Here is a 16,885-nt window from a genome sequence, read left to right on the forward strand (position 1 = left end):
TCTCTTGAAGAACAATTTCTTTTCAATTACGAGGCTACTTTCATTTCACTTTCCACGAGATAAAACGGAAGAGTGCCAAAAGCACCTAGGTGAGACGGTGAGATAAATTTCTTCTGTCCATTCCAAGATCCAGAGATCGTTCGTTTGGTAAAACAATTTGCCGCGAGGCAACGAGGGAGTAATTTCTTCGACTAATGGTTCGTATCGCTTTTCATTTTTAACGGAATTAAATTCTGACGAGATGGGGCGAGGAAGGGGAAATAATTCGATTAATTCTAATAAAAAGAAATAAATGAGATAAGAAGTTGGAAAGAAACCAGACATCTGTATATCTCACTGGTCTAGGACAATTAGAAATTGCGAAGATATAAGAATAAAATGAAAAGGAGATCCCGACTTGCTTCAATGATGATACACTCATATCTTTTCTCATTTCTACAGAATAATGAATCAGTCAGAGAGAGAGAGAGAGAGAGAGAGAGAGAGAGAGAGAGAGAGAGAGAGAGAGAGAGAGAGAGAGAGATAATTAAGCAGATTTACTTGCGACAGAGAAACAGGATTCTTTCATGCCTTCATAAATTGGCCTCGTGTTTCCTCGGTTTCTTAAAGGTTTTAATTAATCGAGGAATCAACTGAACGAAATTAACTTTGCTTTAATAAGATAGAGGGGGAGTTAAGTTAAATAAAAATTGCGGAAGGTGAAATGATATCGATCTATGGTTTCCGCTTTGAAATATTTGTTACGAAAGAATCGGGAAGAATTAAATGAAACAACTTTTGAATTGGTACATACTTTGCGAAATACAAAGTTCTAAGGGTAAAAAAGTTTTGAATTGTGCGATATATTTCTGAATGTCTTTCGCACAAAATTACTTTCCTTTCGAGGAGTGAAATAAGGAATCATTACTACGCGCTTATTACGACGATTACCACGTTTATTGACGCTCATCGCTTTATTTGTAACCTTGAAATCCTAAAAATGATCGTTCGTTCGAAATTAATTACATAGCGTTGCATTAATTGCATTTACGCAACACACGATCCAAGGCGAGCTTATATCAACGATGAAAGCATCGAAAATTCGCACTTTTCTCCTTCATCTTTTCACGATGAAATTTCACAGTCGGCGCTGTTCGAGTTTCGCCTTCGGAACGACCGGGTAAACGCTTACGTAAAAGCCTTTTGTGCAACCAGGCTGAAAAGTCCTCGAGTAGAGAATTAATCGGAAAAACGGTATGCGTCGATAAGAATTCTCGAACCGGAGCTGTCCCGATTGCAGGCGAAGATTGCTCATAGATATTCATGAAACTACGTAATGGTAATTTAAAATGTGCCTTACGTCAGCATTGGCCTAGTGATGGAACATTATCGAAACAATACCTAACATTACATTGATCAAAAAAAAATTTAACAATATTTGATTCCTTTTTCTTTATTGTTATTTTCTTTTTTCTTTCTTTCTTTCTTTCTTTCTTTCTTTTTTTTTTTTTCATTGTTTGGATGTTGTGGCTTTTAGAAGTGTTTTAAAATTTTTACTTCTTTTTTTATTCCTTGTTTTATTGTTCATGAATGTACGAATAAAAGTGCTAAGTATGTTTAATTCGTGCGAAGTTTCGATATACGATTTAATGCACGTCTTATTAATTTCTTCTATAAAATTGTAGTTTGTTACTGTTAAGAAAAAGAAATCATTAAAATAAGAATCATTTATATTATATTTCTTAAATTGAAAACAAAATTTTTATACCTCTAAAGAATTTGAATTTGAAACAATTAATTTTGAATATGAATTGTGTACATGTATTTGAAATAAAAGTCGTTGTTATTATAATATAATTATGATACATTAGTATGACATGTGATAGATACAACAGAAATAATGCAAATAAACAGAAAACAAAAAGCCATTCGATCGTTGATCATCTGTTAAAAGTTGTTTATCACGTTTATTATTGTCTTTAATATAAACATTATGTAATAATTACGTAATAATTCAATGAAAATATAATTACTTTTAAACAAATTATAAGTTACAAATTTTAGAAAAAAATTATAAAGATGTAAAATCTACGTGATAATTGTATATCATAATTAATATATAATATAAATTTTACGAAATTAATAGATTGGTTCGAATAAAAAAAAATCCATTTATTTTTATCATGTTTTTTTATCATGAAGAATAGTAAGAAGAAATCAATTGAATAAAAAACTCAAGCAAATCTCGAGGATAAAGTGGAAAGTATGCGACCTTCATCGTGACCTCTACAGGACCAGTTTCGTGATCCAATCCACAAAAATATCTATCCGCCCACGACGAAGACGAGACCGAATTAATACATGGCCAAATCAAAGAAGCACGAAATTGAAGAATGTCGAAAGTAATATTTTAATATAGAAATTGTTTTACTTTAACAAAGATAACAAAGCTCAGATTTTCTGTATCGACAGCTTTACAATAATTTTGGAAGTTTTCGATATGTTTATTATTATCGAAATATTTTGTTTCCGTGATATATTATATCATAGTTTATTTAGATTGGAATTTTCTTTCGTATTCGAAATAATAAAAAGAACGTTTTATTCAATTATTCAAGTGATAACGAGATAATTTATTTTAATTTATAGCATATCAATTATTTTGCATGACAATTTTTTTTTATTTACAACAATTATTTAGATTACTCATGTTTGAAAATTTCATCTATTTTTTTTTTGGCACAAAAATATGAAATAATTCATGCTTAATACTAGTTTTCGTTAAAAGCTATAATCATAATTTATAATCTTGAAGTACTCATAAAATAATTTGATCTATTATTATGGAATAATTTTTCTTTTTTTGCCTCTTAATCTCGCCTCTTAGGTTATAAATATATTGACTTGCTATTGAAAATAGTTAGATTTCTCTTCACATGGAGAACTCAAGAAAACGATTCAAACTTCAAAGACGAGAGGAATGCAATGTTGACTGTCATAATATTTCTACGGAATACATAATTCATCGAAGATGTTGGAACTTTCAAAATATTGATTATGTTATTGATTGCGAGTGATAAAATCATTTGAAGAGGGCATCTGTTCATTATTTTTAGGAATCTGTTTATTATTTTTAACTCGAGATACGTATTTATGATCTCGATAAAATATTAAGCACTAATAAAAGCATTTCATATCTAAAAATTTCTATTTCTCTATATATTTCTATTTTTACGAAAAAAAACCTACAATAATAAATAAATAAATAAAAATAAATCAATGAAATCTATAATAATCTATAATAATTACCTATTATTAAAAATCCCCATTCTCCGTAGCCTTAAATCATTCAATCGATCACAAGTAGATTTTTAGTTAATTTAAAAAATTTCGAACAACAACTCATTCCCTCGACAAAGTCATAATGTTATATAAAATCATCCCCTATGCCAAATAAAATTTAAATAATCCCCACCACAAAGGTTTCTAAAATTTTTGTCAAGGTGACCGATGTTAAGCTTCGACAATTAACTAATAAATAAAAGGCCGAAAACAGAGTCAGCGGTAAGCAAAGGCCTTCAAAGGCCTCACTCGTGGCACATATAATAACACGAAACAACGCGTGTATGCTCTATTTAACGATATTGCATCAAGAGGCGTGCGTCACACGTGGGCATCTGCCTCTCAGAGAGTTATCGTTGACGTAAAACAAGATCGGGACATACCGAGAGGCGAAGACCATTTCCAGCATGGTTGGTAGCTCTCTCGAGCGGTTGGTGGGCGGACGGGTGGTTTCCCATTTCTCTTCTGGCGTCGATGTTTTCACGACGCGCAGTAGCGACCGCGTCAAGTATCCAAACACAACGGCTTCGTCGTTCGTTGTTTTCCTCGTTGCACCATACACGATATCATCGAACGTCCGTGTACTTTGCTATTTCCCTTCGTTCAAATGTTCCTTCCTTCGATCCCTCGTTTTAATCCTCAGAATATAACTTTCCAGTTCATAACATTTGTCTGCCTTATTATCACTATTTTGTTATATATATAAAAATTAATTCTTGGCCACTAAGTTTAGTTTAAATAAATGTTGGAATTAAATCATTTTCTTTAAATTATTTCTTATTACATAAGATTAATATTAAGATAAAAATCTAAATAAATAAAATCTAATTTAACATAACATTACATAATAAACATGATAATGTTCGATAAACATCATATAAGAGAATAACAATGTAACTTTTGTAATTAAAAAAAATATTGTCGAGACCAAGAAAATGATTTACTCGACTTTCGAAAAAAATATTATATCTTAAACACGTGCAAAATATAATTTCAAAAAAGTTCCGAAATGATAGTTTTAATTTTTTCCATGTAGAATATCCTAAAATATTGATATAAAAAGATAAAAATAAAGAATTAAAAGCATTGCTTCAAAGAAATTTTTGTCAAATTTAGACAAAATTTACTCTAACATTTAAAGTTATCTTAGAAAATTATTTAATTATTAAATAAATTAAAAATGATTATAAACACAAGTTATTAAATTCTTTTAAATATCAACAATCAACAACCAAAAGAGGGTATTTATTTTATTTCAATTTTATTGACTCGAAACCGCCATATTTTTCCCGAGAAGAAATTCGTCAGTTATCTGAGAAATGACAGAAACTGATGACAATCATTTTCAAGATTCAAGTATAACTGAACTACTTATAAATACATGTGAAATTTATTTTAAAAAGGCCAAGAATTAATTTATACCTTATTTCTTTCGTTAGATTTTCACAGAACATATATCACTGTCACAATCTGTTTACCGATCTCGTAATTATACTAATTCGTGCACGTATTTTTTTTTGGCCTCTATTCGATATCACGAATTCGCGCGATTTGATAAGATATCGTTATGTCCAAGCTAAGGTTCAGCACTGAGAAGGCGGATAACTGTGCGGGCTTCTCGATCGACCAAGGTATTGTCACCGAACAACCGAGTTCCATCGCGAGTCTCCACTGCACGACTTGCATTCGCTTCCGTGCACACTACTTATCACTAGCACCAGGTGCGATTATATTGACTGGTCTTCACGACACTACGCTCTTTTTTCTATTCTTTGTCGTATTCCGTCACTCTTATCGATCCATCAATCTCAATAAACGAACCCGTTTACCTTCTCTTATTTGACACACTGTTTGATCACAAGTTTAATTAACCTCAATCGAAGAATCTTTATATATGTAGACAAACCTATCCACCGATGTATGACACACGACCAGACGAGAGAACAGTTTGGATACGCATGGCGGCGGTACGAGTGCCGGCCGGTAAAAATGTACACATATCAGGACCGATCGAGGAACAGTTCGAGAGACCAGTGTCGCCTCTTCTTCCTCTTCTTCTTCCCTTCTTACGGCGAGCTAGCAGTTCAAACTGGTCGTGCGACTTGGCCCCGAAGGTTGACGTCATGAACTCTACCTAGAGTGGGATCCCTCAGCTACTCTCTCTCCGTTTCATGCTATCCGTCTCTGTTGTCTGGCCTACCTTACGTCCAGTGGAGGGAGCAACTGTATCCTGTTGCTCGTTCGCTATTCGCGCGATATACTCGTCGCTTTTGCTTTCCAATAATCATCCGGTATAAGACGAGTATCTCTCTCGTTATTTTTAATCGATGACGAATTTTTCCTCGATTATTTATTCGTGAGTTTCGATCGTGTCGCGTGTTAATCCTTTGCAACGTTTCAAGAAGTGGTTGAGAGGATAAAAACGAATTTTGAATCGCCTCAGGAGCATTCCACTGAATCAACACGCTTCCCTATCTTTGTAACAAAAACGAGTTGTTTCGTTTGTTTCCGTGTATATACTTGTTTTAATTAAAGCCGGTCGAGTTTCTTATGAGAGAGATGTTCTTGAGTAGTTTTTGAAGGATGATAATGTGGCAATTTCATTCGATCGTTAAATAATTAATGATCGGATACAATCAGACTTGACGAATTAAACGACCGTTCTGTGAACGAAAAACCTTTCAATCGCGTCGCCAGGAAGCCGTTACTCGAATGCAATTTCATTTCTTTCCAATCGAATATGCACGAGTTTGATCGATCGACGTTAATTTGACGAGTGTTCGGAAGGAAACGGATTCCCCGTGACGTATTTTTATTTTCGATTGCAAATCGATTTGTCATTGAAAAATCGTGTTTTGAAAAGGAAAGAATCGTTCGTGAATTATTTAACTCGATTATCCTCGACCTCCTTTCACGCATTGATTAAAGTTTCGATAAATATTCTGCCATCACCTATTGTTTCTTCTTTTATCGCCGAAGATGAGTTATCATTTATACATTTATAATTACGTTTCATTTATATAATTTGAAGCACGAGAAGAAAGATTTATCCGTTACGCGAATGTTTAACGCGATTATTGCGTAGCTTGTTTAAAACACGCCAATTAATGATGCGACTGACAATGAGGTGAAGAGGTACGATACAAATTCCCACGTTTTTCCGTTAGAACTGCCGCCGTCACGCTTTGCTATTTCCGGTGACCCCACCGGAACTGCAATGTACGTTTGATCTGTCGCATCGGTGAATCGAGCATCATCTCAATCACAGCACTTTCATTTACTTTCATATTAATTTTATCATATTTATCAAAAAATATTCCTTGAATATCGATGATTCAACCTCTAAATTCATCATTTGAAATATCCTTTATCGTGACGAATAAAACGTTGCAATAATTCGATTACGAAAATATTAGAACACATAAAACAAAAGAACTTGTTGAAAATGTTTAAATAAAACGACTGTTTTCCGTTTAAGGAACTTTCATGCCACCTGGTGGAGATATCACGATTTACGTATAGCTTTCGACAGTTAGAACACCATTTATCAGTTAGGGGAAAAAAAAAGAGAAACACGATGCTGTATTATCAATGTTTAGACGTCACTTTGTTTATTATTGTTTATTATCGTGGAAATTCGACACGGAAATTCGAATTTTATTTCACTTTCACTGAATAACACAAAGTAACGGAAAAGCTCGACGAGACGAAGGTACACACGTACTTACGATCCACCACGTATTAGAGACGTGCAAGAACCCCCCCCTGAAACACTCGGGACGCGAATGCCGTAGTTCAAACGGGCCCATGTCTCTCTACCCGGGTCCTACGGCGCGCCAGGGGTGTTGCTATATTAATCGATGCCCCGTGCTTTCTTATATATATATATTTATACTTTTCGATTTTACCACAATCGTATATATTTATATAATATATTCAAAAGATTATACTCAAAGAATAACTGTAACGAATCAAAATTTTAAATTCAAGAAATAAAATATACACGATTTTTATCCTCCAGGTTTCGTGTGATTTCTAAATTTTATTAAACTGATCATCACGATAATTTCTTCGTCAAAAGCATGTTTACTTAATAATCAACAAATCTCCGTCCATCCACGGGAACAAACTTTTCTCCAGTGGCCCCGTACGAGATCATCGTCCCTGTCTTCCATCCATTTAGGAAGCACGAGTCAACCCCCCTCCCCCTCCATCCGTGAAACCGTAAATGCTCTCCACTCGGACCCGGTATACCTTTTCCCTACTCTACCACCGCGATCCAGGGCCATGCCGAGCGTCCTGAGCGCCTGTGTGCATCTTTCCATCCGGCAACCTCAAGTTTGCACCGCGAGAAACCGGTTTGTCGCGCAATTATGCGACTCGAACTGGAGATACCGGCTACCATCGGGCGAAAGCTTCGATGAATTAATGCTGTACGAGACGTATGGAGGTTTTGGTTTATCGAATCTGGCGATGTCGAGCGCGGTGAAGGCGAAGATGACGCCTCGAGACGATCGAGAAGGTTGGGATCGTTGGGGTCAGCTCGGATCTAGGTCCGGGTCTGGTGCTCGAAGTTTACGGTGGTGAGTAGTGCAGCTGCCACGGCAAATGGTCGTACATCTGCTGAGACGCGAGAGTGAGAAAGGCTCACCGCGAAATCCTGCCAAGGTTTCTTTCGTTTTCAGATCTTCCGACCGAGATTCCGCGTAGAGCCTTCCTCTCGAGGCAACATCGATGGGGGGCAGAATGAATTAAGAGGGCAAAATTGCCTGATTAAGTGCAATTGTCAATCGTTTTTGATCGATTGTTTTTGATTTGATTTAGATTTATGTTCACTATGCCATTATCGATTTAAATCGAATCGGATATTTTTTTTTTCTTTTAATTGCGAATTAATTGCGAAAAACATTCTCTTGAAATGTTGTTTTTCTAAAATCAATTTTACATTTCTCCTGTCAAAGAAAATGTGATATTAGGACTCATTCATCTGATTCTGTCCGACAGTTCACGTAACTGTCGGTTCTCCAAACTTTTGTGAGTTAAAAGTTATTTATTTATTTATTGTTATAAAAAATTCAAATTTTTCACAAATAATATTAAAATTTACGAAAATTTAACGATGTAACGATATCAGTCAAGATATCAATGATTCGTTGAATATCTATTTACGCGTTTTAATTACGAACGAAGATGGGAAACAGGGGAGTCAAAATTTTTGAATGGCCGTATTTTTTTTCAAGCAGCTGCATTGCCTTGATTTAGTTTTAAAGTAAAGTAGCCTCTACGATCACAGAGGAAGAAAGAAAGTTGGCAGCTGTCCTCGGTTTCGTTCCTATTTCGCTATTTTCTCATATCTAAACACAGGAAGCTTACTTTGGTGAGGACTTACTTTGCTCACCTATATCGTGCGATATAAATCGATAAATGTAAGATAAATTTGCACAAAAATGATTAAAAACCAAATGCTTGCAAAATCACACATACATATGTAAATTTTTCATTATTTGAATAGTAAATGGCGAATAGGAAGTGATGGCTTTTCATTACGGTTGTGAATTATGCGTGATATTTGTAATTTTCACGATGAGTCTTGGATAATAAAATAACTATTAAAGCGAGCTGATGCAATTTTTTAGAAAAAAATTTCCTTTTTTTTTTTTTTTTTTTTCGTTAAAAAAGACATTCTACTGTTTATTTTTGCTTAAACTTCGGTAAGAATCGAAAAGTTGAAATTAATATTCAAATTCGTCGAAATTCGTAGAAGGATCTTGATCTTACTTTTGTATCTATCGATCGAATATTCGAAATTAAATCTCAAAAAGGAAATTTCCAAGGAGGCATTATATTATAATCTTACCAAATCTAAATTTCAGAAGAATATTCAAAATAGAGATGGTAATTTAGAAAAATTTCCATCCGCTTGCCTCTCCTAATTTACATTCAGAGTCCATCTACGAATTTCTACGAGCGGAATATTTATACGAATTTAAATTTTAACAGAAATGTTAAGTTGCAGGCGTAACCCTTAGCCACCTCGCTTCCTCCCCGTTTACATGATTAAAGCAACGAATATATAAATATAATCCGGGGACGAATTTCGACCCGAAACAAAAGGAGGAGTTCGATCAAATCGAACTCGCCCCGTTTATTTGCACGGGGTGCAGTGTGAAAACGCCCCATCGACGAAAATAACGTTCGAACAGCCTTGATCCAGCTACGAATGGCTGCTGGCTAGCGGTGGACTATTTTCGTCCACGTTTTCACGTGCGTGCACGCTCGTTCCACGATTACAACAGGGCTGTGTGTCGAGGGCGATATGCACAGGTGCACCGGGAAAGGAACAGCGCAAGAAAGGGGAGGGGAGGGGGGAGGAGGTGGCTTCAGAAGAAGAGATGTGGAAGGAAGGAAGAAAGGAGGAGGAAAAGAGCACTTGGCGGATGGTGGAAGGTGAATTCGAGGAAGGGTGACTTTCAGCTCAACGTTTGCTTTTTCTAGTCGCTTTGCGCTCGTAGTACGCTCGAGTAGATTATTAGGGATAGGGAGGGAAGGAAGCAAGAGACGATGAGGTGTATAAGTATAATCAGCCACCTGATGGTATGCAATAAGAAGAAATATTCTCGGTATGCGTGCATGGAGTGTGGATAAATGGTTAAAATATTTTATCAACCGAACGGTTTTGCCATAGAAAGAAATGTTTTTTTGTTTTCTTCTTCTTCTTCTTCTTCTTCTACTTTTTTTTGAAGGATCTTCTTCAAAAGAGGAAACAACAAGGTTTTTCTTTTTTAAATTAATTCTTAAAACGATATTTTATTTGGAGAATAATGAGTCGAAAATGTAATTTCAGTTGTAATTTTAAACAGAATGGGAGAGAGTTTCGAGTGGAAAGTTTTTATATATTATATAGTCGGAATAGTAAAGATAGAGAGAAGAATGAGTGAAAAATAATGAGATATGACTAAATTCTACGGTGGTTGGTAGTTTAAGAGGTAATTTCTAGAAAGACTAATTTTGCCAGGAAGGACTTTTGATGTATAATGTAATTTACGCTCGTTGAAAGTGAAAAGAAACGTTTTTATAATAAAATATAACGAGGAAAGTAGTATTGAAAGAAAGTGGATGAATAGAAATTTTGTTATTCATGAAAACTAAATTTCACTGACAACTGTAAATGGATAAATTTTATATGGTAAATTTACAGCTTAGATAGATATAAAAGCGTATGCTGAAAATTTATTTATGATAAAAATAACGAGCGAATTACTACTTTGTAATGTACCATGCTTTTTAAAAAATTTATTATGATTATTAGTTTCATGTTGATTTTAAATTTAGATGAAATGAACTTCAACTCAAAACATTCGTCAATTTTATAAAATATTTATATTTAACCATGTGATTTTCTCATGTGAAATGTATCAATAATTCAATTCAAGAAAGAAAACTCTGATAAAAGAATAATAATGTGATAAAGACTGTAAAGTTGAGAAGGAAAATAATGAAATGTCAACGTTCAATATGATTAATATCACCAAGAGAAGAACCACGATAAAATACAATTTAAATCAAATATCTTTTCTGCGTATGTATATTAAGAAAATATCAATCATTCTGAAATATTGAAATTAAAAAACACGACGTTTTTTACAGCAACTCGAGTGAGAATAATTTATAATTTTTCCATGAATTTTTCCATTAATTTAAATTTAAACTTATCTTTATTAAATTTGATTTTATAAAATTTTGTAATTTTTATTACAAATCGTAATAAAAATTAAAATCAATTTAGAATATTACGTTTCGAAAAAAAAATTATTATGTTAAAACTATTTCGTTTGAAAAAAATGACATTTCACGTATTAATTCAATAATTTTCAATTTGCATTCTATATTTTGCGCAACAAATGCGATTAATTTGTATCTCGATTAAAATATATCTACAGAGATAAAATTAAATCATCTATATATAATTAATTATTCCAATTATCATCGTTATACTATAATAATTCACGATCCGACCAATATAACATATACGATCAAAAGACCGCATAAAATGCATAAAATAAAAGGAAAAGGAAAATCAATTTTCTATTATTGTAATTTCTCGTTGTCCAGATTAACAAATTTGAAAATATCATCCAAACGATCGACATTGGTGCGTGCAGTGATCCACGACGAGAGTTGATTTTCATTTTCCGATTGAACGAGTCACGGTGAATCAACTTCCACGGAGGAGATCTCTGCATGCGTCATTTACTCTGCTCTTTACGGCTCTCTTTGCGGCTCAACGATGCCTTTAAACGCGAAAACGGGAGAAAACATCGAGGGATGGAAACACTTACTAAGAACGATAAACGGCGCCATTTCCAACTCCCCACGATTTCGGATTTACATTTTTGCCAACATCAAGTATATGGCGACGTGGCGCGGAGGAATATTGTGTCAACTTTATATTTTAGTTCGATATTTAAGTTTTTAGAGATTTTAAAGAACGATTATGTTTAATTTTTAATATTATTCAAAGCTAAAAGATGAATGTTATGCAACAAGCAGCAATATAAAATGTTCGTTTCGCGCGTGAAAATTGTTAAATTTAATTTTATAGTTTACAGTTATAAGAAATGAGATTTAAAACAATTAAAAAAAATGTTAGATATGACAAATTATCCGATGATCTGAATAATGGGTATCGTATTAGAACCATGATGGTAATAAAAAAGTAACGTTTTACACGGAACTCGTCTCTATTCTTTTCGCATGTGTATTTACCGATACGCCATATGGTTGTAGATAAACCACATGCCGGTGTATTCCCATGAACATCGAGTCGACAGGTACAAAGGCTAACATGTGCTACGACGCGGACCGAGCTTTAACATCTATACAATTTTATTGTAAATATACTATATTGTTTCGCACGACATCGCAATGTACATTCTTGTACAGATTTATTCACAATTTTGTATGTATAAGCTTCTTGATTCTTTTGAACAAAAAACTTAACTTATGTATTCTTATTTCTTAGATATGTTTTATATAAATCACATCATAATAAAAAATATTAAAAATAAAAATATTTTAGATAATTCGATATAGGCTTTAAGACTTAAGGTTATACGTATACTTCAATGTCTAACAGGCTCTAATTTAATAATTAAACATATCGTATTCCCATTCCACTTACAAAGATCTTATTTCTGATCCGTTTTTTTTAATCCACCATCATCCATATAAGAAATATATGCTACAGATAGGAAACACGTGGCATCGATATTCCAATACTCAGAAAACGAATAAGTGGACAGATGTTAAAACCCTAGTCCCCCGAAGTGAACGTTTCCTCTAAAAAACAAAAACGATTTTAAGAACGTGACACATGCTTAGATCTTACGCTTATGAGGGATAAAAGTATAGTTCACGTAATACAGTTCTATTCGTTGCGCGAGTAAGTCCACCATGGTGTTCGGGAGATAGCTATAGGTAGCAAAATTAGGAGCGGGAGGAGTTTAATATTTTATGTCTTGCAAGTATATTGTCTGTTGCCCGAGGTTTATCGATGTTGCCCGATATCATCCGATATTACCCGATTTCGCGCGATGTTGCCCGAATGTTGCCCGCGGTTATTCGCCGCTCAACTCGTTACGGTTAACTATTGAACGAGACAAGATCTCGAAATGTCACTTTAATTTTTTGATAGAAATTTTTGCACACTGATAGAGTTGAAAGAATTAAAACCAGTGAGATTTGATTTTGAAAGATAAACGATCGATATTCTTAAATCTCTTTAGAAAATTTTTTATTTTTAAATTTAACATAAGTCTAAGTAAGTTATTTGTGAATATTTGAATAAGTCGTTAATGAGAAAAATGCATTCAAGGACTTACCGATAAGTATTTGTTTCCAATGTGAAGGGGGTTTATCTGAAATATAAAAAAAAGAAACTTGTTACGAATTTGTTGTATCAAATTAATTTTATTATTCTTCTATAATCGTAAAAACAAACATTGCATATTTTTTGTATGTTTAAAAAAAATATATATTCTAAAATTTTTGTTATTTTTTTTTTATTTTTTGGAATTATTTATTTGAATAAAAATAATATTTTTATAAATATGTGCGATAACTGACATACAAATTAACAAAATATTTGTACTGTCGATTTTTCAACAATATAATCTTTTAATAATAAAGTATACTTGGTTTAATAAGGAATAAATGAAATATTAAATAAATGAAATAAAGAAAAAAAAAACATAAAAATTCAAACATGAAAAGATTATCTTTATAGTTATTTTAACATTTTAACTTTTAAAATAGCAAATATTGTTTCAACTGATAACACTTTCAAAATGGTTCATTAAACATTTCATAATAAAAGATGATAAATATATTTTTGCATAGTCTTTTTTATATGCAAATTTAAGAAATTAAATATTCTTCCCTAGAAGTTAAAAGAAAATTGATGATAATCTGAATATTCGAAAATTATAATGTCAATTCTTCTCTCCTTAATTATTTAGTATATTTTAAGGATTTTTTTTTATTTTTAATGATACATAGAAACATTCAAATGTTTCCATGTGTTTTTTTATCTCTTATCTTTTCATTGGATTTATAAATAATAGATTAATAAATAATAGATAGATAATTTCGTTTTTGATAATATGTACTTTTTTCAGAATATTCGATAAATAGATAATGTATCGATTAAAATGAATAATCCGATGCACTTCCAGATTCAAAATCGTACCTCTATTCATCGAGTACGTATTATCGATAAAATTACAAAAAAATTTTAGAGTTAAAAAGAAATAGCGCTTCTTCTAAAACTTTATCTTTTAAAAAGAAGACATTTTAATTAAAAGATAAATATTTTGAATAATATTCAATTTTTTTTTTTTAATTTAGCCCATTAAATTGATAATAAATCATATTAAAGTTACTAATAATAATTGAATCAATGAAATTTTACATTTACAGTCAGTTGGATCGATTTCTCGGATTGCAGGTATCCGCATCGGAACCGAAGAAATGGGAACAGGACGATCGATGCACTGACATTTTCGTCGAATTTGTACAAGACATTGTGTTACGATATATCGTCATGAGAAAACCCGATATCTGTTTGAATCAATACAAACGTTAATCACCAGATTTATTCTTCCCAAATATTGATTCATTTGTTCAACAAACAAGCTCGTTATTTAAAAAAATTTATTTTGCTATCACTTTCACGTTTCAAAATTCGAAACTTTTGAATATCAAAAGTTTTCCTAATTTATGTAAAAATACCTAAATTTCTTTATTCCTTTCAATGCTTTGGAAATAAATATATTTAAAATAAATAAACTTCTTTCCAACTTCTTCTAAAAATTTAAAAATATCTAGTTGATCACACAATCAACTTATCTACTTATAATAAAAATTTGTAATAAAAATATATAACGAAAATAGATAGATTTCTAAAATTTATAACCAATTTTTTCTCACTTTCAACCCATAAATACATCATTACACGATCAACTTTATCTGCTTACAACAAAAGTTCGAAAATAAATAAATTCCTTGCTTTCAAAATTTACTCTTTCTAAAATTTCGAAATACCTAATAGTCAAATTTCCTTCCTTCGAAACATAATACGCCATTACGACGAAGGCAAGCAGGGGGGAAATTGGGGGAAAGTCGGTGGAGAAGAATCGTCGATTCATTTACAAAGAAATCCCCAAGCTACTTGGCTACGTCTACGCGCCCCATAAAAATGCGTACGTTATGCTTTATATCGAGTGAAACGGTTCCCACGACACCCCGTGCGCCGCTCTCTATGGGAACGTTTTATCGGGGTGAAATTGTACGTGTCTGCACACGTTACACGTACGCTGTTCGCTCACTTACACGAGCAACGAGCGTACGTTGCGCCTCGTACGTGTGGCTGTCGATCGTAACGGCGAAAACGTTGAATTCGACCGTGTTGATGCTGTTTTGAATAAAAATAGAAGAAAAAGAAAAAGAGGCCGCTTTTGGATTTTTTTCATATTTGATCAAGTAATTGCGATTTTTCCATCCACAACTGGATCGGATAGATTTAAACATTTATGAAAAATTTGAATATATTTACACGTACAAAAAGTATACACGAAGTATAAAAATCTAATTTTATTTTTTTAATATAATTTTCCAATTAATTTGAACAATATTCTCGATCTCGAATTTCTTCGATATTTTTTCCTTGTTGATGATTAATGATTTACACTATTCACATTAAAACTCGATGATACAAGCAAACGTAGTTTATTTCGTTATATATTGATATATATATATACACGCAATTGCCGTTTTTCAGGAAACATCGATGGTGTAGATTGGCCTGCATTAGAAGCAATTAATAAATGTATATGAAAATTCATGCGCTTTTATCGATGATCAAGATTATTAATTACACTCTTATCTGTACTATTATAGCTCTATATGTGTCTTCGCTGTTAATAACGTTACATTATTGTTTGTCACTGTTTGTCGTTATTATTCACTAATTACGTACGGGAGTATTAGAGTGTATTATGGAGTGTATAAACTGGCGTAACATGGTTCTCTATCAATAGGGAAGGTAGCATGATAAATTCTCGACGGGATCGAAAAATAGCCATATAACAGAGTGTTTGAGCAATAAAGCAACACCCAGATAAGAAGGTTTAATAGAGATTTTATTGTATTCACAGATATTAACTGTGAATATCCTCTATCATCTACGTAATAGTTTTATGAAACACGTAATTACCGGTTCAATTATGCAAAAGGATTATGGTAATAATATTGGATAATAAATGAAAAAACTAACAAACGTAAATTAATTTTAGCTATATACACTGAAGTAACAGATAATGTATAAAGAAAAAAAAGAAAAAAAAAAAATGATAAAATAAGACTAACAACGAATAAAAAAAAATAAAAAAATCCTTGGGTAAATAAATCATTTACGTTAAAAATATCTGCAAACTAAGTTATCTCTAGTTGTTATTAATATTTCTAGTTGACAGATAACTACGTAAATGTAAAATATAAGAGAAAAAGATAATTGTAAATAATATTTTACAATCAATGAAAACATTTTACGTCCTCGAAGGAAAACGTGAATCGTACGAATCGTATAAAGATTTGTAAAACGACGAAAGAAAATTTGAAAAATGAAATTTATTAATTCTTTTCGTTTAATATCTATATAGATATATATATACGGATACAACACGAAAAAAATACATAATACAATACAAAAAAAAAAAATATAATAACGATATCTTATCCAACACGATAATAAAATACGTTATCAACGATAATTGATAACGTAGATAAAAAATTTTACTCTTTTCTCCAAAAACAAAAAGAAAAAAAATATACACACACACATATATATATATATATATACGTACAAAATACTCCATTAATTCATACGTAATTAACGCAAAGGATAGATAATATTCTAATTAAGGTGTCAACTTAAAGTGTTATATTAATTAGTTACGATTATATGTTGACACAAGTGTCATAAGATACTTTGCGTATATCATGAATT

At 32.3% G+C, this 16,885-nt stretch overlaps 1 protein-coding gene across 5 annotated transcripts in view; it reads right to left on the reverse strand.

Annotated features, from left to right (window-relative positions):
* The window catches only part of numb (NUMB endocytic adaptor protein), a 63,049-nt gene that overhangs the window by 24,441 nt on the left and 21,723 nt on the right, over positions 1-16,885 (reverse strand). The window contains exons 1-2 of one of the 5 annotated variants that reach the window (XM_086913431.1): positions 4,744-7,017; positions 3,705-3,997 (exon numbers count right to left, since the gene is read on the reverse strand). The exons of 1 other annotated variant lie outside the window; for it this stretch is intronic. In XM_086913431.1, the coding sequence (XP_086769557.1) occupies positions 3,705-3,779 (75 nt within the window). In that variant the 5' untranslated portion in view covers positions 3,780-3,997; positions 4,744-7,017. Of the gene's footprint in view, positions 1-3,704; positions 4,045-4,743; positions 7,018-13,202; positions 13,239-16,885 lie in introns of those variants that run through there. 3 more of the 5 variants (XM_086913429.1, XM_086913430.1, XM_086913432.1) reach the window with 3 other exon arrangements.

This window comes from Apis florea, unplaced genomic scaffold (assembly GCF_048593485.1).
Source record: "Apis florea isolate Af1SG1 unplaced genomic scaffold, ASM4859348v1 contig_3496_pilon, whole genome shotgun sequence".
NCBI lineage: Eukaryota > Metazoa > Arthropoda > Insecta > Hymenoptera > Apidae > Apis > Apis florea.